Below are 25371 nucleotides of genomic sequence, written 5' to 3'. Positions count from 1 at the left end.
ACTCCAACCTCCCAAACACACACAGAGCCCCCCACTCCAACCTCCCAAACACACACAGAGCCCTCCACTCCAACCTCCCAAACACACACAGAGCCCCCCACTCCAACCTCCCAAACACACACAGAGCCCCCCACCCCAACCTCCCAAACACACACAGAGCCCCCCACCCCAACCTCCCAAACACACACAGAGCCCCCCACTCCAACCTCCCAAACACACACAGAGCCCCCCACTCCAACCTCCCAAACACACACAGAGCCCCCCACCCCAACCTCCCAAACACACACAGAGCCCCCCACTCCAACCTCCCAAACACACACAGAGCCCCCCACCCCAAACTCCCAAACACACACAGAGCCCCCCACCCCAACCTCCCAAACACACACAGAGCCCCCCACTCCAACCTCCCAAACACACACAGAGCCCCCCACTCCAACCTCCCAAACACACACAGAGCCCCCCACTCCAACCTCCCAAACACACACAGAGCCCCCCACTCCAACCTCCCAAACACACACAGAGCCCCCCACCCCAACCTCCCAAACACACACAGAGCCCCCCACTCCAACCTCCCAAACACACACAGAGCCCCCCACTCCAACCTCCCAAACACACACAGAGCCCCCCACTCCAACCTCCCAAACACACACAGACCCCCCACCCCAACCTCCCAAACACACACAGAGCCCCCCACTCCAACCTCCCAAACACACAGAGACCCCCCCACCCCAACCTCCCAAACACACACAGAGCCCCCCACCCCAACCTCCCAAACACGCACAGAGCCCCCCACTCCAACCTCCCAAACACACACAGACCCCCCACCCCAACCTCCCAAACACACACAGACCCCCCACTCCAACCTCCCAAACACACACAGAGCCCCCCACTCCAACCTCCCAAACACACACAGAGCCCCCCACTCCAACCTCCCAAACACACACAGAGCCCCCCACTCCAACCTCCCAAACACACACAGAGCCCTCCACTCCAACCTCCCAAACACACACAGAGCCCCCCACTCCAACCTCCCAAACACACACAGAGCCCCCCACCCCAACCTCCCAAACACACACAGAGCCCCCCACCCCAACCTCCCAAACACACACAGAGCCCCCCACTCCAACCTCCCAAACACACACAGAGCCCCCCACTCCAACCTCCCAAACACACACAGAGCCCCCCACTCCAACCTCCCAAACACACACAGAGCCCCCCACCCCAACCTCCCAAACACACACAGAGCCCCCCACTCCAACCTCCCAAACACACACAGAGCCCCCCACCCCAAACTCCCAAACACACACAGAGCCCCCCACCCCAACCATCCCAAACACACACAGAGCCCCCCACTCCAACCTCCCAAACACACACAGAGCCCCCCACTCCAACCTCCCAAACACACACAGAGCCCCCCACTCCAACCTCCCAAACACACACAGAGCCCCCCACTCCAACCTCCCAAACACACACAGAGCCCCCCACCCCAACCTCCCAAACACACACAGAGCCCCCCACTCCAACCTCCCAAACACACACAGAGCCCCCCACTCCAACCTCCCAAACACACACAGAGCCCCCCACTCCAACCTCCCAAACACACACAGAGCCCCCCACTCCAACCTCCCAAACACACACAGAGCCCCCCACTCCAACCTCCCAAACACACACAGAGCCCCCCACTCCAACCTCCCAAACACACACAGAGCCCCCACTCCAACCTCCCAAACACACACAGAGCCCCCCACTCCAACCTCCCAAACACACACAGAGCCCCCCACTCCAACCTCCCAAACACACACAGAGCCCCCCACTCCAACCTCCCAAACACACACAGAGCCCCCCACCCCAACCTCCCAAACACACACAGAGCCCCCCACTCCAACCTCCCAAACACACAGAGCCCCCCACCCCAACCTCCCAAACACACACAGAGCCCCCCACTCCAGCCTCCCAAACACACACAGAGCCCCCCACTCCAACCTCCCAAACACACACAGAGCCCCCACTCCAACCTCCCAAACACACAGAGCCCCCCACTCCAACCTCCCAAACACACACAGAGCCCCCACTCCAACCTCCCAAACACACACAGAGCCCCCCACTCCAACCTCCCAAACACACACAGAGCCCCCCACTCCAACCTCCCAAACACACAGAGCCCCCCACTCCAACCTCCCAAACACACACAGAGCCCCCCACTCCAACCTCCCAAACACACAGAGCCCCCCACTCCAACCTCCCAAACACACACAGAGCCCCCACTCCAACCTCCCAAACACACAGAGCCCCCCACTCCAACCTCCCAAACACACACAGAGCCCCCACTCCAACCTCCCAAACACACACAGAGCCCCCCACTCCAACCTCCCAAACAAACACAGAGCCCCCCACTCCAACCTCCCAAACACACACAGAGCCCCCACTCCAACCTCCCAAACACACACAGAGCCCCCCACTCCAACCTCCCAAACACACACAGAGCCCCCCACTCCAACCTCCCAAACACACAGAGCCCCCCACTCCAACCTCCCAAACACACACAGAGCCCCCACTCCAACCTCCCAAACACACAGAGCCCCCCACTCCAACCTCCCAAACACACACAGAGCCCCCCACTCCAACCTCCCAAACACACACAGAGCCCCCCACTCCAACCTCCCAAACACACAGAGCCCCCCACCCCAACCTCCCAAACACACACAGAGCCCCCCACTCCAACCTCCCAAACACACAGAGCCCCCCACCCCAACCTCCCAAACACACACAGAGCCCCCCACTCCAACCTCCCAAACACACACAGAGCCCCCCACTCCAACCTCCCAAACACACACAGAGCCCCCACTCCAACCTCCCAAACACACAGAGCCCCCCACTCCAACCTCCCAAACACACACAGAGCCCCCACTCCAACCTCCCAAACACACACAGAGCCCCCCACTCCAACCTCCCAAACACACACAGAGCCCCCCACTCCAACCTCCCAAACACACAGAGCCCCCCACTCCAACCTCCCAAACACACACAGAGCCCCCCACTCCAACCTCCCAAACACACAGAGCCCCCCACTCCAACCTCCCAAACACACACAGAGCCCCCACTCCAACCTCCCAAACACACAGAGCCCCCCACTCCAACCTCCCAAACACACACAGAGCCCCCACTCCAACCTCCCAAACACACACAGAGCCCCCCACTCCAACCTCCCAAACACACACAGAGCCCCCCACTCCAACCTCCCAAACACACAGAGCCCTCCACTCCAACCTCCCAAACACACACAGAGCCCCCACTCCAACCTCCCAAACACACACAGAGCCCCCCACTCCAACCTCCCAAACACACACAGAGCCCCCCACTCCAACCTCCCAAACACACAGAGCCCCCCACTCCAACCTCCCAAACACACACAGAGCCCCCCACTCCAACCTCCCAAACACACAGAGCCCCCCACTCCAACCTCCCAAACACACACAGAGCCCCCACTCCAACCTCCCAAACACACAGAGCCCCCCACTCCAACCTCCCAAACACACACAGAGCCCCCACTCCAACCTCCCAAACACACACAGAGCCCCCCACTCCAACCTCCCAAACAAACACAGAGCCCCCCACTCCAACCTCCCAAACACACACAGAGCCCCCACTCCAACCTCCCAAACACACACAGAGCCCCCCACTCCAACCTCCCAAACACACACAGAGCCCCCCACTCCAACCTCCCAAACACACAGAGCCCCCCACTCCAACCTCCCAAACACACACAGAGCCCCCACTCCAACCTCCCAAACACACAGAGCCCCCCACTCCAACCTCCCAAACACACACAGAGCCCCCACTCCAACCTCCCAAACACACACAGAGCCCCCCACTCCAACCTCCCAAACACACACAGAGCCCCCCACTCCAACCTCCCAAACACACACAGAGCCCCCCACTCCAACCTCCCAAACACACACAGAGCCCCCACTCCAACCTCCCAAACACACACAGAGCCCCCCACTCCAACCTCCCAAACACACACAGAGCCCCCCACTCCAACCTCCCAAACACACACAGAGCCCCCCACTCCAACCTCCCAAACACACACAGAGCCCCCCACCCCAACCTCCCAAACACACACAGAGCCCCCCACTCCAACCTCCCAAACACACACAGAGCCCCCCACTCCAACCTCCCAAACACACACAGAGCCCCCACTCCAACCTCCCAAACACACACAGAGCCCCCCACTCCAACCTCCCAAACACACACAGAGCCCCCACTCCAACCTCCCAAACACACACAGAGCCCCCCACTCCAACCTCCCAAACACACACAGAGCCCCCCACTCCAACCTCCCAAACACACAGAGCCCTCCACTCCAACCTCCCAAACACACACAGAGCCCCCCACCCCAACCTCCCAAACACACACAGAGCCCCCCACTCCAACCTCCCAAACACACACAGAGCCCCCCACTCCAACCTCCCAAACACACACAGAGCCCCCACTCCAACCTCCCAAACACACAGAGCCCCCCACTCCAACCTCCCAAACACACACAGAGCCCCCACTCCAACCTCCCAAACACACACAGAGCCCCCCCTCCAACCTCCCAAACACACACAGAGCCCCCCACTCCAACCTCCCAAACACACACAGAGCCCCCCACTCCAACCTCCCAAACACACAGAGCCCTCCACTCCAACCTCCCAAACACACACAGAGCCCCCCACTCCAACCTCCCAAACACACACAGAGCCCCCCACTCCAACCTCCCAAACACACACAGAGCCCCCACTCCAACCTCCCAAACACACAGAGCCCCCCACTCCAACCTCCCAAACACACACAGAGCCCCCACTCCAACCTCCCAAACACACACAGAGCCCCCCACTCCAACCTCCCAAACACACACAGAGCCCCCCACTCCAACCTCCCAAACACACACAGAGCCCCCCACTCCAACCTCCCAAACACACACAGAGCCCCCACTCCAACCTCCCAAACACACACAGAGCCCCCCACTCCAACCTCCCAAACACACACAGAGCCCCCCACTCCAACCTCCCAAACACACACAGAGCCCCCCACTCCAACCTCCCAAACACACACAGAGCCCCCCACCCCAACCTCCCAAACACACACAGAGCCCCCCACTCCAACCTCCCAAACACACACAGAGCCCCCCACTCCAACCTCCCAAACACACACAGAGCCCCCACTCCAACCTCCCAAACACACACAGAGCCCCCCACTCCAACCTCCCAAACACACACAGAGCCCCCACTCCAACCTCCCAAACACACACAGAGCCCCCCACTCCAACCTCCCAAACACACACAGAGCCCCCCACTCCAACCTCCCAAACACACAGAGCCCTCCACTCCAACCTCCCAAACACACACAGAGCCCCCCACTCCAACCTCCCAAACACACACAGAGCCCCCCACTCCAACCTCCCAAACACACACAGAGCCCCCACTCCAACCTCCCAAACACACACAGAGCCCCCCATTCCAACCTCCCAAACACACACAGAGCCCCCACTCCAACCTCCCAAACACACACAGAGCCCCCCACTCCAACCTCCCAAACACACACAGACCCCCCACTCCAACCTCCCAAACACACACAGAGCCCCCCACTCCAACCTCCCAAACATACACAGAAGCACACACACTCTTCCTGTGTAAACCTTGCTGTGGATCGCCTGTGAGGTGATAAGTATGTCTGAGTCCAAAATGGTACTTTATTCTACATAGGGCACTACTTTTGGCAAGGGCCCATAGTTTTCTGGTCAAAAGTAGTGCAATATGTAGGGAATATGGTGCCATTTAGGACTGGATGACTCACGCCAGTACATTAACAATTCTTTGGAGGCTTCCAAAGGACTCTTCTCTCCCGGGGGTTGTCGTAACACAAACAAACACACACACACACACATTGTTTGTAAACATGTTGTGGAAGTATTGGTTCACTGTCTTGATGAAACACACACATACAGACACACACAAAGACACACACGCACGCACTGACACACAGACACACACACACACACACACAGGAGAGCTTATTACTGTGGTTGATGTAGGCCTAATCATCGGTAGCAGGTTCATTAACTTCCCAATCAGTCTAGAAAGCCAAGAAGCTACTTAATAATCATCACTGTGATGTGGAATTAGTCACTCAGTTAAACCATAGAAGAGATTCTATGCTTACAACAACCAGAACATGACTGACTAGGCTACTCCGTTTTTCATTTGTCTATTCAGTAATTTAAGTTACAATTCACTCCTAAATCAAAGTTTGTCAGTTGCTTTGCAGACGTCAAAACTCCCATGCACCCCAGTTGTTAGGTGATTTCTGAAATCACTATGAATGGGGATCATAGGCACAATGTAATTTCCTTATTTTAGATGGTGAATGTATCTGATAATTGTCTCTTTAGCCCTGATATGAAGGACACGCGGTAGAGCGCATCCAGCAGGACACACCGTTGTGAATCGTTCAGATGCTACACAGTAATGGAAAACTGTCAATTATAAAGCAGTTGTTTGTATTATCAACAGTAATATACTCTGAAACATTGTAATGCAGCATACTGTAAATTATGGTGCATTGTGGGAAAATGTTGTGGGTGGGGAAAGAATTGCTGTATCTCGAATGGTACTGTGATTTCCACCCCAAAGAATACAGTACTGTACCATATCTTTTGGAACGCCAAAAACCATTTGACCACTAAGGTGGGGGGTTCTGCCTCATTAACATATTTTGAGGCGTGCCTTCTAAAGAGACTATATTTGTTGCACCCATGAGTGAGGATGCTGTAGGCCTACCAATTTAACTACTATGTGGTAGTAGTGCCTCATACATTTATAATGTATAGGGGACAAATTGAAGTAGCAGCAAGTCTGAAACTTTAAATGGTTGAGCATTTTGCCATGTCCTTTGGGTCTGTTTTGGCCTTTTTGTCACTGCCAGTTTTGGCAGTTTGGAAGCCTTTGTTAAGGCCTTTAGAAGTGCAAGTGGTATAAAACACCAACTATTAAGTAATATGCTGTAATGTTTGTAAACGCTTCACCTAGGAGCCAACCTGCGTGCACCAAACGCTTGTAATTACAGTAAAATAATGTGAAATACAAACCCCTCCCCTCAACGAATTTCATCCATTCATCCATTTATTCATTCATTCATTCTCATTACATAGCATTTACTTATTTACAGTATAATACATTCAATTTTACGGTATTGCACTGTGTCACTACACAATAGTACTCATATTTATACTACAGTAGGTGTCCTGTATTATAAAATACAGACTTATACTTGCCACCAAGCTGCCTGTAAGCTGCCTGTAAGTCAAATTCACAGTAACCCCTTTACAGTGTATGTAGAACAAACATTCCTCTGACATGTAGAATAACGAATCACTTCGGTTCTATTCGTGGAATTTCGATATGTTACGTTCTACAATGTTTGGCAACCGAACGTGGCCCTGCTATATCAAAGTTCTTAACTCCAGAACTTGTTGAAATTGCACTCTTGTTAAGGATTATTGTTGGGGAGGCACCGCGTAGGCTTTACTAAATAACCATTGACTTCTTCTGGCTGAGTGAGGGGAAACAGAAACACCGTCTTGACAGTGCGCGTGGGCGGCGAAACTCTCCGACGCTCCCCGGTCCCTCGCGCGTTTTATCACAAAACCTATAAGGGCATTCCTCCCACGGGTTGTTGTCATGCTGATGCACACTGACTGCCTCGAGATTATAAATGGATTCATTTAAAACAGACAGATAACCTCGCCTCGCGCGGGGCTGGGATTCCGTTGTGAATGTCTTTGCGCGCGAGAGAGATTGATCTAGCCAAGAGGGGGACACCGCTGCTAGAGCGAATCCCGCCTCATTAACTTTCAAAGTCGAACGCGGCAGAGATCCGTCTCCACCTTCGCCCCTGATGCGCACAGCGATGGCAGCAGCAGGCAGCGCGCCTGGTTTTCTGGTTTAAAATAGGCCTATACCTGGCACGTGGCATTCTCCACCAACAGCTTCAAAGGGCGGAAGTGAAGTGATGAACGAGAGAGGTTGAGTTGTTTTTACGGCCTAGAACCACCCACGCAACATTATGGAAAATATTGTGCAGCAGCAGCCAACCTATAATTAACGGCCCCTGATATTAGGGAGCTGTTTGGAGTTCGAGACTCGAGCAATCAAGCCAACGCAAAGCACTCATAGTCACTGGCGCGATGATGGCAAATCTACTGTTCAGAACGGAAATGAACTGGCCTGAACACAAAACATCTCGAACAATATAAACCGACAACAAAAACCACACTACTGTCTCTGTATTATCCTAAATTAATAGAAATGATGTCTCATGGTTCGTTGAATGAATCATTCAAACCCGGGGACATTTGATTAGGCAGAATAGCTCGCTAATGAAAAAGCTTTGGCACAGGCAGCACCATGGACACAACCACATGACTCTGCGAATAGAACATGACTTCTGCCATGGATTCTGTTTTGTTCCGCTGCATAAACATTTGAATGAGCTGTTTTTAATTCCCCCATACAGCCAACCAGATTTAGGTTATCAGGCTACTTAAATGCAATATAATCCGGGGAGACACCAGTGATCACTAACAAATGTGAGTCATGAAACGATTCCTGTTTAATGCTGAGCAAATAGAATACAAATAACAATAAAAACATCACTACAGCAACCAGACTAGACTAAATGTACGATAGCGGATGCATTTAGGAAAGGGACCTTAATCGAGAGTGAAAGATGTGAATGTAGGCCTATGCCTCTTTAAACCACGATCCGCCTGCGGGTAAAGCCTGCGGAGGCTTTTTTTGTGAATGGAATGCGGCATCCAATAATGGAACTCCCTGGCTGAAGACATCATGCGCGCGAGCTGTCTGGTGCCAGAAGGAATACAGGCAGGCAGCTAGACGCCATTTATCAAAGGCAGAAACTATACAGACTAAACCCTATGTCATTGTGACATACAGACAAAACCCTATGTCATTGTGACATTCAGACAAAACCCTATGTCATTGTGACATTGTAAAATAGAAGGGTATTTTTTTCATTAAAAACGAGAAAGAGTTAGTGCGCTCGTTTAAGAAAGCGTGCAGCATTCATGCGTAATATCAATCAGTAGGCCTATAGACAAATAATGTATCCCCAACAATGTGTTGTTTTGAACAGACTTCATGCGAAATGCCAGTCAGACAGAACTAACGCACACAACTCGCGGATGCAGTGATTTATTTCGACTGCGGCCGCGACAGACAACCTCAACAACACAACACTGCTCGCCAGCCTCCTCCCCATCGGTTCCTCACTCTCAACCGGCCAGATTAGCTAATCAATGCGGACTAAACTGGAGGAGAAGAGCCATCCCGATGCGGTGTGTGTGGACTGCTCTCCAGCAGCAGCCGGACGCAGAGGGAGACACTGTGGGTGCAGATTATGGCAGTCTGATCCGTGCAGCTGACGATGCAAAAGCTGAAATTGGAAGGCCTAGTCAAAAGACTTCCAACGACATATAATGATGCTATAGCCTATATTTACTACACACAAATAAGCTAATAATAATGCAAAGGTCCTACATTTAACTAATACACATTATATGCCTATACTTAGGCAATCAGGGTTGTCCTGCCTATAGCTTTAAAGGGAAAGGGGGAAATCTAGTCAGATGTACAACTGAATGTCTTCAACTGAAATGTGTCTTCCGCATTTAACCCAAACCCTCTGAATCGACATCCACGGCGCCCTGGGAAGTGCGGGTTACCTGCCTTGCTCAGGGGCAGAACGACCGATTTTTACCTTGTCATCTCGGGGATTCGATCCAGCAACCTTACAGTTACTGGCGCCAACGCTCTAACGAGCCTGTGCTATAGGCCTAGTTAAACTATTGAGATCATTGAGAATAGTAGTGTTATTTCTGTTTACAGAGTTGGCCTACCAATAGCTAGGCATATTAAACTACCAAATGTGAGAATTAGTTTCGACTTCACTTTCAAACATATATCATCCAACCCATGTCCCAAAGCGTCCACGCGGGCAACTTTAGAGAAGGTGAGAGTCACTGCAGTGAAAGGAGGATGCTGCAAAACCGAACCCGCGCGCTCTAATGTTGAGTGGCATACGGTAATGCTCAACGGTTATAGGAAAATATGCACCCTTAGCTCCCGATTACCGGCCTAATTTATCTCTGCTGGTAACACACACATATGCAGGCCGTTATGCACGTACGCGCGCATGCACACACACACACTGAACACAGTGGTGTCACACGCATAGGCCTTCACATGCAAGCACGCACGCACATAAAGAACAGTGTCACACACAACCTCACACAAACACCCTTCTCCCTCTCACATGCATCCGTGTCCAATCACTGAAAGAGTCAGACTGGCGCCACTCATTGCAGCCAGCCCCACCATCAGATTCAATTATCCTTCAATTTGATTGGATTGTTCTCTCCATACAGCAGTGCACGCCTTGGAAATGCATAATGTTTGCACAAGAACAAAGGGCCGAGGAGCAGGTAAATTAGTCCTGCGTTGAAAATGTCAGAACGGACACAGGCCTAATTTACTTAATAGGTACATTAAGGTAAAGATGGTGAAGACAACATTGTGTTTGTTCTCTCTCTCTCTCTCACACACACACCTTTAACCAACCTTTATAGTCTTGGCAGTGCCATTATTGCTTTTCTTAAGTGCCCCCAGGCAATTGTTTACAGCCCTGGCTATGCCTCTCGATGGATTGTGAGTTCATTCAGTGTCCCCCCGCAGTTCACTAGAAGTAACACGTAAATGGAAGTACCTGCTTCTCGAGAGATAATAACGCTCACCGTGCTTATGTGTTTTATCTTTGGCACTTCCTCCGAAGTCACGTGACCGGTTTAGACACATCCGTTGAATGCGGGATTTTCCAAAACGGATCCATATAAATAAAGAATAGAATGTAATCAAGTTATCTTGGAGTTCTATTTCATCAGCACATGCATTACATAGGCCTATAAGTTGTCGTTTGTATTTTGATAAACAACAGACAATATATTATTGTCATTACACATGCACTAAAATGAAATACAATTATATAAGTCCTATACTGGAGAACAACAAAAGAAACATGCTACACTAATTCACCAATTGCCCCCATGGTCTAAAGTGTGTGGCCAGCTCGCACTGGGAGCCCTATAATACACACAACCAGACAGAAGCCAGCAACAGTTGAGTGGAAGGTTGGCGGAGGTAAGTGAGACAGCGAGTAGTGATGCAACTGCAAGCCTGGCAAGGCAAGCTCCAGTGGGAGAGATTCCTCCGCACTGCACTGGGCTGGCAAAGTGCCCAAACACTTCAAATTAGACCGGTGTGCCTATACTTCTATAAACTATATTATGACAGCTGTCTAAAATAGAGAAAGGGATGGTTTAGGCCTACATATCTCTGTCTCAGTTTAAAATAAAATCGACTTCATCTTCTATTATGATTCAGTATTATTGCTTTCATCAATCATAATCATAACATCAGGGCCGGCCCTGGGCATAAGCAATATAAGGGGTCGCTTAGGGCCACCGGCCGCTAGGGGGGCCCTCAACCCCCCCAATTTGCTTTAAAACCACAACATTTTCTCTATGCCTCATGGCAAAAAGAAGGCGTCCACCAAATCTCGCTTAGGGCCCCCAAAAAATTAGGGTCGGCCCTGAATAACATGACGTCTGCCTGTCATATGACCCTGCATTCGCTTTGAAATCATACTTCGATATTCTGATATTGTCATAACAACCAAACCCCTGAATGCTCACACTGTGTCAGTATTCAGTTCACACAGGCTCCAGATCTGGGGGAGAGAAACCTCCTATCTCCCTCTCCCCCCTCCAGCGGGAGAAATACTATTTCATTCACCCCGCTTCCGTTCATTCATCAGGGTACTGCAGTGTGGCAGAGCCAGAACGCTCGTTGGTTTGTTCGATCGAAGCTAAAATTCTTATCAATGAAAGCTTGCTGACGTCAATGGGGGGAAACGCTGACATCGGGTCACGTGGGCAGCGAGGGCGGACGTATAAAGACGCGGCGCTGTCCGCGGTTCTGAAAATACTCACTGAAACAGACACACACAACAACAGTAGGGATGGAAACCTAAAGCGAAAAATAACAAGTACTTTATACAGACGCTTCCGAACAATACAGAGCTTTATTTGTTTTAGGAAAACATTGGTGTATTGAGTTATAGAGTAGGAAGCTGAGTCAGGGAGAGGTTTGAGGAGTGACAGTATAACTACACCAGACTGCGCTTCTGGATTCATCACAAGACTCCAGGTAAGAAGGACAAACTTCTTCATAATTTCTTCATTTGAAAGTGATCAAAATGACTGACATGTAGCCTACAATTAAAAAAAGAAAGTGGTGGAAATCTAAATGGCCATTATAAATGTGTTACTGTTTGGGACATCCACCTTCCTTTTTGTTGGACATACTAGTTGAAACAAATACATTAGGAACAGAAATGTTGGTACACAAAGTTACAAAATAATTGTTTTAAGACAAAGCCCAATAGGAACTATGCAAAGCCTACAAGGAAATGGGTGTGGATTAGAATGATTTTGATGAGTTTGGCTAACGATTGTGATAATAATGTTGACAATGATTACCGGAGATGGTGATAATTGTCATATCATCATCATAACCATCATCATCATCATAGCGACGCTTCTCCCCAGTCTTCCATCACCATGGCATCACCAACTGCCAAAAATAAAGACAAAGGGTGAAAGTGACCCTTTAATGAGCCGCGTTTGGCTGCGTTAAAGAGTGGTTTTGCGCGTCAAACCAATGTTGATGCTGCTTTTAGAATATAGTTAGTTGAGCATCTTTTTTTATGTATATAAACACGAATTGCTTGGCTTTTTTTCTATACTCTCATGCATTCTCATGTTACTGTGGTTGTACAGTTCTTGCACTTTTAATTTTGAAGCAACAGAGAAATTTCACCGGGTCGTAGAAGCGTGGTGCAGAGCAGATTATGGCGAGATAGGGCTTCTTAAAATCGGATTACTAATGTATTTTGCGAGAGAGAGAGAAAGAGAGAGAGAGAGAGAAAGAGAGAGAGAGAGGCGGTTAAAATATGCTTTTTGATGACTGTACAAAGTGTAGCCTACCACACAGCTAAACTATTAAGTAGCCTATGACAAAGTGACTAATTAAGACTGCAAAGGATATACAATAATTGCAAGGTGATATAGATTATTGCTATACAGTTTGCACACACAGAGCTTTACATATTAGGAAAAATCAGTCTCAATGGGAAGAAAGTGAGATGGATGGTGCATCATCAGGCCAGGTCATTGTAGATTGTTTCCTAATCTCTCTGTGGATTACACTCATCCATCTGTGTTATAATGAGCGAGGGGTCAAACCTCAATACTGGTCCCAAATGGCACCCTCTTGACTATTTACTGCCCTATTGTTGACCAGGACCCATGGGGCTCTAGTCAAAAGTAGTGCACTATATTGGCAATAGGCTGAGCGTGCCATTGGGACGCACTTCAATGCGGCATCATGATCCTTTAATCTTGTAGGCCTATATCCCTTTTCAATCGCATCTAGATTCTATGACTATAAATAGCTGCAACGAATAAAGATTCGGTCCAGTGGTTAAATCCAATGGGGTTATGTTTGATATTGTTGCGGCTGTAATGGATTCGTATAAAGGAGATGATCAATTGTGATTGAATATCTGATCAATCTATTCGTGCTTTTTGTTGTATTTCTCAGAGACAGAAAAACATGAATCTTAAATCATTGTGCAGTTAGATTACGTCATTTATGGATCGATATTATACTGCATAGGCTACATACAATATGATCAATGTGAAATCTGTTGTTGCCATGGCCACAGATATAAACGATCTTACAAGTCTAACAATTTTGCTAATAGTTATCTGTAGCCCTATAGCGGCGTCGCGCCGAACGCGCCTTGGAACGCTTTCTTTCCGCGTTCACATGCGAAAGGCACATTAAAACTTGCAGCACTGCTCGAGACACTGAGACAATAAAGTTTTTGTTAGAAGAGTGGAGGCGCGAGAAAATATGTATAAAAAAAAAAACTGTACAGCATATGTCTAATCGAACAGTTTAACCCGAATCGACGAACGAGAGTTGTACTTATCTTGACACCTTCCAGTAAAAAGCCCACTGGTAGGCCTATATATTATGTGTAAGGGATAATCAATGAGGGGCTATGCGTTCTATGGAAAATAATGAATGACGCGGAAGGTGTTCCACAACGCGCTAGCGGAGTGGAACTGACCTTCCACAGAGTTGCATTATTTTCCAGATAACTCAGAGTCCCTAGTTGATTATATACCATGGGATATAATTGAACACATTTGCATTATAAATGTGTTTATTTGCCGGTATAAATGTGTTCAACATCCACTAAAATAGCTAGCAAGTTTACTAGATAGCTACAATAGTTGCCATGGTAACCAACCAAACAGACTTGGTAGTTTAGCTACCCAAAGCATCAGTTCTAGCTTGCTTGCTATCATGAAAATCGAATTCAACAATACTAATACTGTTTTCAATTCTACTTTTGCTTTCAAAAGCAGCTGAAACAAAACTTGTAAAAATGAACTATAGCCATCGAAATCTACCATGCAAATATATACCGTGCGTTATTTATAGGGGAACAATGCACGCTCTAGAATGCCCTTCAAGCCAATCAGAAAGGAGTATTCAACAACGCCATGGTATAAAGTAGTTTAGGCTGTAGAGCTGAGAAGTTACATTGAGGAAAATCCAATTTGGACATGAAAGGTGTTGTTGTGAAAGCAAATAATGTGAGCCATGGAATTAAATGAATGGTTTATTACCATGAAAAGCAAGCATGCTCATTCACAGACACCCAGCCAAGTCTAGTTGTTTTAGCTTACCTTGCATATGAACATTTGATTCACTTTTGTTGCGGAGTGTTGCTTTTTGAACTGTGGTCCTCTGTAGCTCAGTTGGTAGCGCATGGTGCTGGCAATGTCCAGATAGAGGGTTTGATTCCTGGGACCACCCCATACGTAAAATTAATTCACACTTGACTGCAAGTCGCTTTGGATAAAAGCATCTGCTAAAATGTTATGTTACTAAATGTTGAGGGAAAGACATTGATAAACCATTTCAAACTGTGTCATACTAGTCGGCCATCTTGCGTGGGTCTCTATGTTATTTGTTGACCTGCACAGAGGGTGAATGAATGTAGTGGTTTACCTATTATGTGTGTGATATTTATGGGGGGAAACATGTATAGACTACTGGTAGTGTCTAGGCTTACCAGATGGCTAGACTGTAAAAGACGATTCTGAGTTGCTTTCCACTAGTTACCACAGCCAGAATTGGCAATAGCATAATAATTAATGAAAGCAAAAATGTGCTTTTTGGACTTAATTTAAAGATTAAGGTTAGGCATAAGGTTAGCAGTGTGGTTAATTAAGGTTAGGGTTAGGTTTAAAATCACATTTTAAACAGATAAATTGTATATTTAGTGACAACCTAAATTGAGAAATGTTTTCACTGCTAGATGAGTTTTGACTTTGACTACTCCACTTGGGCTCTTTTCTTTGGTTCACGTCATCATTCCTTTACACAGGCCAACTCACTTCCAGCAATACATTTCACTTTAATGCTGTGAGCTAATGGTTTAATTGGCAATGAAACTACCTAGTTTAAAAAGAGGAGAGAACCTCAACTGAACTGTATACGGTATAGTTTCATTAAACCACAAAACAATTTGTATCATCCCTGTAAAACCTTTCACTATAGATAAACACTTTACATTGTACAGGGGGAGGGGATTCCATAGAATTAAAATTCTATATTAGTTCACCAATTTTTATCATCCTAACATAAATCTCTCTCGCTCTGTCTCTCTCTCTCCCTCCTCTCTCTCTTTCTCCCCATTTCTTTCCAGGCACATCACCTTCCCTCGCCCCCCCCCCCCGTCCGTCCGTCCGTCCGTCCGTTCTGTGTGGTCATGACGCAGAGCCAATTCGCCACAAGTGCCCTTATCCTACTGGTCATCCTGCTGGGACTCACCCTAACCCTTCCGCCTGCCACCTCCGCCCCTGTGCCGACCGAGACACACAGCCCCAGCGACAGCCATGCTCCTCCGCCTCCTGGGCTTAGGCTACCCGAGGGAGAAATGGATGTGCGGGAAGGGAAGAAGGGCGGACTTCCACGGAGAGAGAGAGCAGAGGAGGAGGAAGAGGAGGGTGAGCTTTTCGGAGACATGGACCCCAAAACATTAGCGGCCGTTCTGCTGGAGGCGATGAATAAGCCGCACGGGGAGAGGATGAACGGAGGCGTGGAGGATGGTAGGAAGGATGAGGAGAGAGGAGAGGAGGAGGAGGGAGAAAGGCAAGAGGAGAAGGGAGAGGAGGTGAGAGCTGCGTTGGAGGAGGGAGTGGACCGAGACAGGGACGGTCGAGAGGAACTCGAGTTGGTGATGGCCGCCGCTGCAGAGCAGGGCACGGAGGAGCGACAGAGGGAGGAGGAGGAAGAGAGGAAGAGAGCACAGGAGGAGGAAGAAAGACTAACAGAGAAGGTGACTAGCCGTACCACCAGCCAGACTGTTCCTGTGAAGGAGAAACAACCTCCGACGGTAGAAGGAAGAGGGGAGGAGGTTGGAGTAAAGGAGGTAGGGGCCAGAGAGGAGGCGCAGAAGGGACCTCCCACCTCCCAGGAGATCCAACAAGAGGAGCAGGAGCAGCTAAGCCCAGAGGAGGTGCAGAACCTTCAAACCATGTTGGAGGAACTACAGAACTACAACACAGCCAACAAGAGAGAGCGGGAGTCTCAGGCCCAGGAGCAGAGAGAGAGGGAGAGCAGGGGCTACAACCAACATGACACAGACCAAGCCCTGATGGACAACCAGATAAAACCTAAATCGAAGGGAGGATATCCACTAGCCATGTCCAAAAAGAAGCTCAAATGGCAGGAGGAGACTCAGAAAGCCCTGAACATGCCCACCTATAGAGGAGGCAACTTCATGGACCACTTTGACGACAATCTGGCTCACCAAACGGCTGAGGATGAGGAGGATGATGAGGGAGACGAAGAGGAGGAGGAGGTGTTGAGCCCCCAGGAAGAGGAGAGGAGAGCGAAGGAGGAGCAGGAGGAGGTCAGGAGGCAGGCGAAGGAGGCGCAGAGGGCCAAAGCTGAGGAGGAGAAGTTGGCGGATATCGCCTCAGACATGCTCCTGCAGTACATGGTTAAACAGGACAAAGGGAAGTACTCCAACCAGAACAAGAAGACCCTGCTGTCCAACGCAGCCGAGGACAAGCGCTCCGATGAGGAGGTGGTCAGCGAGGATGACGATATTGATCCTCAGACCATCGATAAGCTCATCGAAATCTCCAGTAAACTCCACCTCCCAGCAGACGACATTGTCGACATCATCAGTGACGTCGAGAAGAAGAAGAAGAAAGACACTCCTGAGATGTTACCCTGGCAACGACCCCAGCAACGACCCCTAGTTCCCCCAGCAGCCCCCGCCTTCGACACCCAGCCTTCGACCCCACACAATCCCACCCTGAATCAGCCTTCTCCAGCCATCAACCCCCTCAAGGCCTGGTTCATGGACATATCCTCCTCAAAACAAGACCCAAACGTCTGGATCAAACCGCGACACAAGTCCTTTCGGACCTCCTCCAACTACCCTGCCTATCCCTTCTACCAACAGAGGCCTTACCGAGGGTACTACCCCCTCTACTTCCCCCCTCCCAAGCCCAAACCTCGCTACTACGCCAAATCCTCCCTCAATGACCTCCTGTCGAATTCTCTGGACTACGACTCTGACTTCCCCCCCAAGAGGAGGTACCGTCCCTGGGTACAACCCCGCCCAAGGAATCCCCCCGTGGCTCTCCGGCAGAAGCTCTACTACCCCAAATACCTCCTCCCCTCACACCCCCGGACATACAACCACCTCCCCATCCCCATGGCCAAACCCCGGTCGTCGCCTCCCTGGGGTCAGGTTCAGCCTCGACGCCGGCATGGTTACTATTACCAAGCGCCCCCAGCGCCTCTAGTGACCCGGGACCAAGATTATTATGGGATGCAGGGGTTGGGGCAGCAGCAGCAAGACAGTGATGAAGACCTGGAGAACTACATTCAACAGGTCTTTATGAAACCCAGACCCAGAATGTATCAGTGAAGGGAGAGGAGAGAAAGAAAGAGGGAGCGCGAGAGAGAGAGAGAGAGAGAGAAAGAAAGAGAGAGAGAGAGAGAGAGAGAAAGAAAGAGGGAGCGCGAGAGAGAGAGAGAGAAAGAGAGAGAGAGAGAGAGAGAGAGCTAGAGGTAACAATGGAATGTATATTTTTCTCACTTACTTTTGATTTTGTTTTTGGGTTTGAGTCTCGTGTCTTTTTAATGTTTAGCTAGATTTTGGTCGAAAAGCAACACAAAAATGTAATTTAGCGGGGGGGGGGGGGGGGGGCTTTCCTTCGCTGTAGAGTATAAAACAAACTTGCAGATAGAAGAGAGAGATATAGGAGGAGACATCCATTCATTCATTCATTCCTCCACTTTGGAAGATCACATGAGAAACTGAGGGTCGTTGTCCAAAATGACTTTAAGAGGGGCACAAAACCAACCGTGTATAGAACTATAAAACATACAGAACTCTCCAATGGAACTCCCGGCTCTCACCATGTCATCCTGACGGATATGAGGAAGCATCAGCATCATTCAGAGGACATTAAACATTGAGGGTGATTCCCAGATAGTACCCTATTCCTTATGTAGTGTAGAGTTCTAGGGGCCCTGGTCAAAAGTAGTGCACTACATAGGTAATAGGGTGCCATTTATGAAGCAAGCCCGACAGCCATGTTGCCCGTCATTCCAAACTTTAGAGTTTTGTAGTTGTTAACAAATACGCAGATGTCAATGTTTGGAACCAAAACGTGCAGTCAAACATGTTTATATTCCAAAAGACTAGCCATTGCTATTGGAGCAGAGGCCCCATCGATATTAAGCCTTACCAACATGTGTGTGTTAGGTTTTATTATTAAATGAGCATTTACATGATCGTTCTAGTTATACATCATTGTTTGTAGAACATTTTACTTGTAAAAAAAGATTGAATTGCACCTTTTCAAGAACTCACAGATACAAGCAGTTAATCTGAAGGAATGAGGAGAAAAACTCACCATTATTCCATTGATACCCTTGATAAATTGCCATGGCATATGCAGTGCAAGACAGTCAATATTGACCAAATATGTTTTCTTTTGTATTTTTTTCCCATTTGAGTGTTACTTGTCTGTTTTTATCAATTCTGTTTTGTTTTTTGTCATAATATTTTTTGCGTAATGTTTGATTTGAATGTAAATTGCCCCTCTGCAGACAATTTGATGATTTTATTTCTGTATTTATAATGTACTTTATTTAGATTTTTTTTTTACAAAGCAGTGCTAAGATTTACATATTCATACATTCCAAATATTTGTAAGACAAAGTGATTTTAATGAAAAGAAGTTGAAAATACTGAAATACAGTTTTATATTGCCTTATTATGATGAATTCCCCCTCATCTTGCTAAAGGCGGTCAGCTTTGTTAAGGGGGTAGAATTTAATCGAGTGACGCTCTTGTATGGAGTAAAATGGGGTTGTGATCTCAATTCCATTCGATCTCAAGTCGATTCAGAGAATGAATTAGAATATTCGATTCACAAATAGAAAAACGGTATGGGGATTTTTCAATGAAACTGACTTGAGTTGGAAAGGAATCTTCCCTCGCTCCCGATGAATGAGTGATATGAGAAGAGAAAAGGGAAAATAAAAAAACTGAAAAGGTCAAGGATATTCACTCTGTGCTACCATAGAGAAACAAATATGGCTCTGTTTATGCCTTTAGAGGCTGCAGAGAGGACCGGGATTCAGAATCTCACAGGTGTTACAGGAAATCAATATCTAATCACCTCCAAATACTTACTCATTTAATATTGCCTTGGGAACCAAACCCCAACAAACTCCCGTTTTGTCACGTTTACCCGCTCAAGTCTTCAACTAACCATGTGGCAATCTCAAAGCCGAGACAAGGTTTGCATCCCAAATGGATCTCTATTCCCTTCATAGTGCACTATTTTTGACCAGAGCTCTATCGGCACTGGTCAAAAGTAGTGCACTGCACAATATAGTGAAAAGGGTACCATTTGGGACGAACCCATTGGCCATAGCTCAATCAAACACAGCATAGACAATCTCAAAGTGAAACCATTTTCAATGTGACTGACGCCACAGACGCTAGCGAAAAATCCCTTATTTTACAGAATAGATGAGGGGAGAAACACTGGGGGAACATTGGGAGTGGTGTTTGATATGTGTGTTCCGCTTGACTGAGATTTAGACTTGGCACCTTATTCCCTACATAGTGCACTACCTTTGATTAAAGAAATGGCACCTTATTCCCTACATAGTGCACTACCTTTGATTAAAGAAATGGCACCTTATTCCGTACATAGTGCCCTACTTTTGATCAAGGCCCGTAGGGCACTATTGGTAATTGTGTGTCATTTAGGACGCACCCTTGTGACTGTTCCAGTTCGTTGAAATGAACTCATTGCCATTTGATATTTGAACGGGTTCAGCGTTTACTAGGAACACTGATCAAAGGGGACAGACTCACCCTTCAAAACCTGGTACTCAATACTGAAGTTCCCTAACTGTGAGGTATCTGCTTTAGGAGAAAAAGAGAGCGAGAGATGTTAAAGAAAGTCATGAAAGTAGGGAGGGACCTAAAACGTTAATTTCATTTTGATTATTTTTTTTTTTGACCAAGGGACAAAAAGATAGGGAGGGAAATAGAAAGGGTTGGGGATGATTGAAGAGAGAGAGAGAGAGAGAAAGAAAGACAGACAGAAGACAGTTTCTGCTGCATGTACCTGCATCTAAAATGTGTTGCTTCTTTTTGATGAACTTAACAAGCATTGAAAAAAAGTATAAAAAAAATCTAAAATAGCTAAAAGATGACTTTATAGACGTATGACGTACCAGATATAAAACCCTGTTGAAGTCTTGTACGAGGATGTTGTTCTGATCTATGTACTCTATGTCTAGCTGTACCTTGTATCTATATCGTAATAAACATGCGTATTGCTGATTGTAAATAACCGCATGTATCCATGATGACTAGTTTTGCTACACAGAGAGAAAGAAATAAAATCAACTATTTTTTATTATGAAACTGAAATGCCTTTTTTTTTTACAACTCTTTTTTAGTAGACATTTTGTGAAGTTATATTTTCAGACGACACCTTTGCTTCCGTTTCCTACCTATCATACGGCAGCAATAATGGGGGACCACGATAGCAGTGGTGCGTGCACAGTTTGCTTTTTGCCCTAGCACTACACACCTGATTCAAATCATCAAAGCTTGATGAGTTGATAATTTGAATCAGGTGTGTAGTGCCAGGGTAAAAACAACAACCTGTACACCCCTTTGGGTCCCCAGGACCAGGATTGAGAACCACTGCACTATAGGGTTGCAAAATGAACTTTAAAAAAACAAAAGTAGGTGGGATGATTTACAGAAATCCTGGTAGGAGGATCCGGATGTCCTGCTTATTCCATCCTGAATCCAGGAATCTTCCAACTGGGAATTCTGGGAATTTTGGGAAAGTTAACTGAATTTTGCAACCCAACCTGTGTGATCTGTTACTTTTTATAATGTACAGTATACAGGCCAACTCAGCTACTGCAGCCATAGAATGTACAGTATACAGGCCAACTCAGCTACTGCAGCCATAGAATTTACAGTATACAGGCCAACTCAGCTACTGCAGCCATAGAATGTACAGTATACAGGCCAACTCAGCTACTGCAGGCATAGAATTTACAGTATACAGGCCAACTCAGCTACTGCTGCCATAGAATGTACAGTATACAGGCCAACTCAGCTACTGCAGGCATAGAATGTACAGTATACAGGCCAACTCAGCTACTGCTGCCATTCTTTCCTTCATAATAACACGACTAGCTTACATCCTGCCTGAGACTTACAGCCAATCAACGCCAACACACCACTCATTCATTCTGTACTGATTGAAGGGACGAGGGAGGGATGGAAGGAGAAGGGGGGGATGGAAGGAGAAGGGGGGATGGAAGGAGAAGGGGGGGATGGAAGGAGAAGGGGGGGATGGAAGGAGAAGGGAGGGATGGAAGGAGAAAGGGGGGATGGAAGGAGAAGGGGGGGATGGAAGGAGAAGGGAGGGATGGAAGGAGAAGGGGGGGATGGAAGGAGAAGGGAGGGATGGAAGGAGAAGGGGGGATGGAAGGAGAAGGGGGGATGGAAGGAGAAGGGGGGATGGAAGGAGAAGGGAGGGATGGAAGGAGAAGGAGGGGATGGAAGGAGAAGGGGGGGATGGAAGGAGAAGGGAGGGATGGAAGGAGAAGGGGGGATGGAAGGAGAAGGGGGGATGGAAGGAGAAGGGGGGGATGGAAGGAGAAGGGGGGATGGAAGGAGAAGGGGGGATGAGTGAAGGAAGAAGTGTGGAATGTGAAGGAGGAGGACGGAAGAGGGAGATGAGAGAACGACGGAAGTGAGGGATACAGGGATGAAGAAAGGTTGTGTTGCTTTGATAAAACATGCTCCCCTAAGGAGAGAGAGGAGAGGAAGAAGTGGAAGAGGGAAGGATGAGGAAGAAGGCTTGGTGTGTGTGTGTGTGTGTGTGTGTTCAGGGAGTTGTTAAGAGGTTAAATTGATGATCAGAGGAAAGGTTGATCACTGCTCACTGGGGAAATGGACACACACACACACACACACACACAAGCAGAAGAAGAAGGGAGGGAGAGGAGAAAGAGGTGGAAGGAGAGAAGGGAGAAGTCATATCAGACTACATGTACCGACAAAGCCCCGCGGTGGTGCTGCGATGTCTGGGACCTACCACTGTTACTGGGGAGGGTCAAACATGCATCCCTGCCACGCTTAGATCCAGAGCACAGGGCTTTGATCCCAGTAACGAGTGCCCGTTTCCCCCTTGTTGAACAGGTGGGATGCCCCCCCTGGAGCCTTCTGGAGCTAAGAAATCTGATGGAGACTCATGCTGTCAAAGGTTATTCAATAATTTGGCTAGGGAGGCATGGGATACATAGATGGGTGAAGTGGGGGGGGGGTTCTGTGTGTGAGAGAATGATAATAATAATAATAACGATGACTATCAGAAACAAACAAAAGGAATATAAATACTCTAAATAAAGAGATCGATTAAAAATAAATGAGAGAATGAAAGTGAAGAGAGGATAGATGGAAGGAGGAAGGTGGGAGGGATGGGGGGATGAGATGAGAGGGGGATGGAGAGAAGGAGGGATGAGAAGAGCAGAAGGGAGGGAGGGATGGGATAAGAGGGGGAAGAAAGGAAAAGAGCAGAGAAGGATGAAGGGAAGAAGATAAGGAGAAAGGAGAGGAAAGGAGAGGTTGATGACTGCAGCCAGCTCACGGAGGGATAGCAGCAGTGATTCATTGGTCATGTGACTCCCCCCCTCCCTCTGTCCTCCCTCTGTCCTCCATCCCTCCCTTCTCTCCTCTGCTGGGTGAGTCATCCTTCGCTCCTCCATGTTCATGCAGAACCACTGCAGAACCCTCAGGCAGCCACACACACAAAGTGCAGACAGCATGCGCACAGTCAGGCACACTCACACAGAGACACATACATACTGCAGTCCACTGGTGTGCGTGGCCAAAGAGCTCTATTTTCACGTCATCTCCGAATAGCGCCGGTTCCAACCGAAGTGCCAGTGCCGTTCACCAAACTCCAGGTGGTGGTGGTCAGAGTTCTTTGGCCACGCATACCAGTGGTGGGTTTAGTGTTGTAAAACAGAAGCCTATACAGAAACACGACCTCACACCTACCGTAAAATATGGTGGTGGATCTTTGATTTTATGGGGCTGTTTTGCTTCCACTGGTCCTGGGGCCCTTGTTAAGGTCAACGGCATCATGAACTTTACGCAGTACCACAAAATCGACATTTTGCAACAGCCATCTCAGTCCCTGAACTTGAAGCCCATTGAAAACCTGTGGTTTGAATTGAAGAGGACAGTCCATAAGAACAGATGAAGGACATCAAAGATCTGGAAAGATTCTGTATGGAGGAGTGGTCAAAGATCCCTCCAAATGTGTTCTCCAATCTCATAAAATATTTTTGTAAAAGGCGCAGTGTCATTATCCTTGCAAGGAGAGTGTGCTAGAGTAATGAAAACAGAGGCACCAATAACTGACCACTATCTTTTAAATGTCTTTTTGGCATTACTTCTTAAACAAAATCTCTTCCTCTTACAATTGTATTAGTATAAAATAGAATTTCCAAATTTTTCCCCTCAGTATATGTATTATGTATTTTATAGTATTTTTTGCTGATCTTTATCAAAGGTGGTAATAACTCTGGACCTGACTAATGTAACAGAGTAGATCCGGTCCAGTCCAACCAGCTACATATAGTTCATCTGGTATAACCAGCCACAGCCAGGCCATATTAGGACATGATACATACAAATGGAATACACACCCACATAATCAAAAACAGACCTATCTCTCTTTCTTTCCCTCTCATGTTTTTTTCTCCTTCAGTCCCTCTCTCACACACACACACACACACACGATGCACCCACGACCTGCATTATTATTTGTGATATACTCCCAGTCATTTTCCATCTCTGTGTACTGATGATGTATTGATTGTGTATCCCAAATGGCACCCTATTCCCTATGTAGTGCCCGCTACAGTGCACTACTTTTGACCAGGGCCCATAGGTAAAAGTAGTGCACTATGTAGGGAATAGGGTGCCGTTTGGGACACATTCAGATGGAAAACAGAATGGAGCATTTTAACATTCTATGTTTATTTCAGGGCCCCATACCGTCACCAAGGATAATAGCTTTCTCAAAAAAGGTCTGGGCTAATCACTGCCATTTAGAAGAGAAGGATGGCGGGAGGGCGGGAATCTGCGAAAGAGGTGAGGGAGGAGGAGAGGAAGAGGAAATGAGAAGAGGGGAGGTCAGGAAGAGATGGGGGGGGGGGGGGGGGGTCAGGAGGAGGGGAAGTCAGGAGGAGGAGGGGAGAGTTCACCAACCTCAACATCATAGCAGGAACAGTCTGTGGGAATGCAGCACGGCCTCAAATTATCAGCCCGTGTGTGTGTGTGTGTGTGTGGGGGGGGGGGGGGGGTACTGTATTTCCATTGCAAATCTGAGAGCCCTTTCCTGCCTACTCTGATACTAAGCCACCCACACCTTTGGAACCGACACACACACCCCCTCTCTCCCTCACTAGCGCTCTCTCCAAGCCTTTGGAACCGACACACACACCCCCTCTCTCCCTCACTAGC

At 48.1% G+C, this 25371-nt stretch overlaps 1 protein-coding gene across 1 annotated transcript; it reads left to right on the top strand.

The window, feature by feature from the left end:
* The first annotated feature begins 11956 nt into the window (after positions 1–11956).
* LOC139561260 (neurosecretory protein VGF-like) lies at positions 11957–21228 on the top strand. The gene is made up of 2 exons (XM_071378245.1): positions 11957–12323; positions 15964–21228. The coding sequence occupies exon 2, from the start codon at positions 16027–16029 to the stop codon at positions 18202–18204; it is 2178 nt and encodes a 725-aa protein (XP_071234346.1). The 5' UTR covers positions 11957–12323; positions 15964–16026; the 3' UTR covers positions 18205–21228.
* Positions 21229–25371: the final 4143 nt, after the last annotated feature.

Source organism: Salvelinus alpinus, chromosome 31, assembly GCF_045679555.1.
Source record: "Salvelinus alpinus chromosome 31, SLU_Salpinus.1, whole genome shotgun sequence".
Lineage (NCBI taxonomy): Eukaryota > Metazoa > Chordata > Actinopteri > Salmoniformes > Salmonidae > Salvelinus > Salvelinus alpinus.
Note: the sequence above shows the minus strand (reverse complement) of the source record. Positions and strands in the feature narration are given on the sequence as shown.

Excerpts from the sequence above, each read along its gene's own strand:
- LOC139561260 (XM_071378245.1), top strand. The coding sequence starts at position 16,027 with ATGACGCAGAGCCAATTCGCCACAAGTGCCCTTATCCTACTGGTCATC.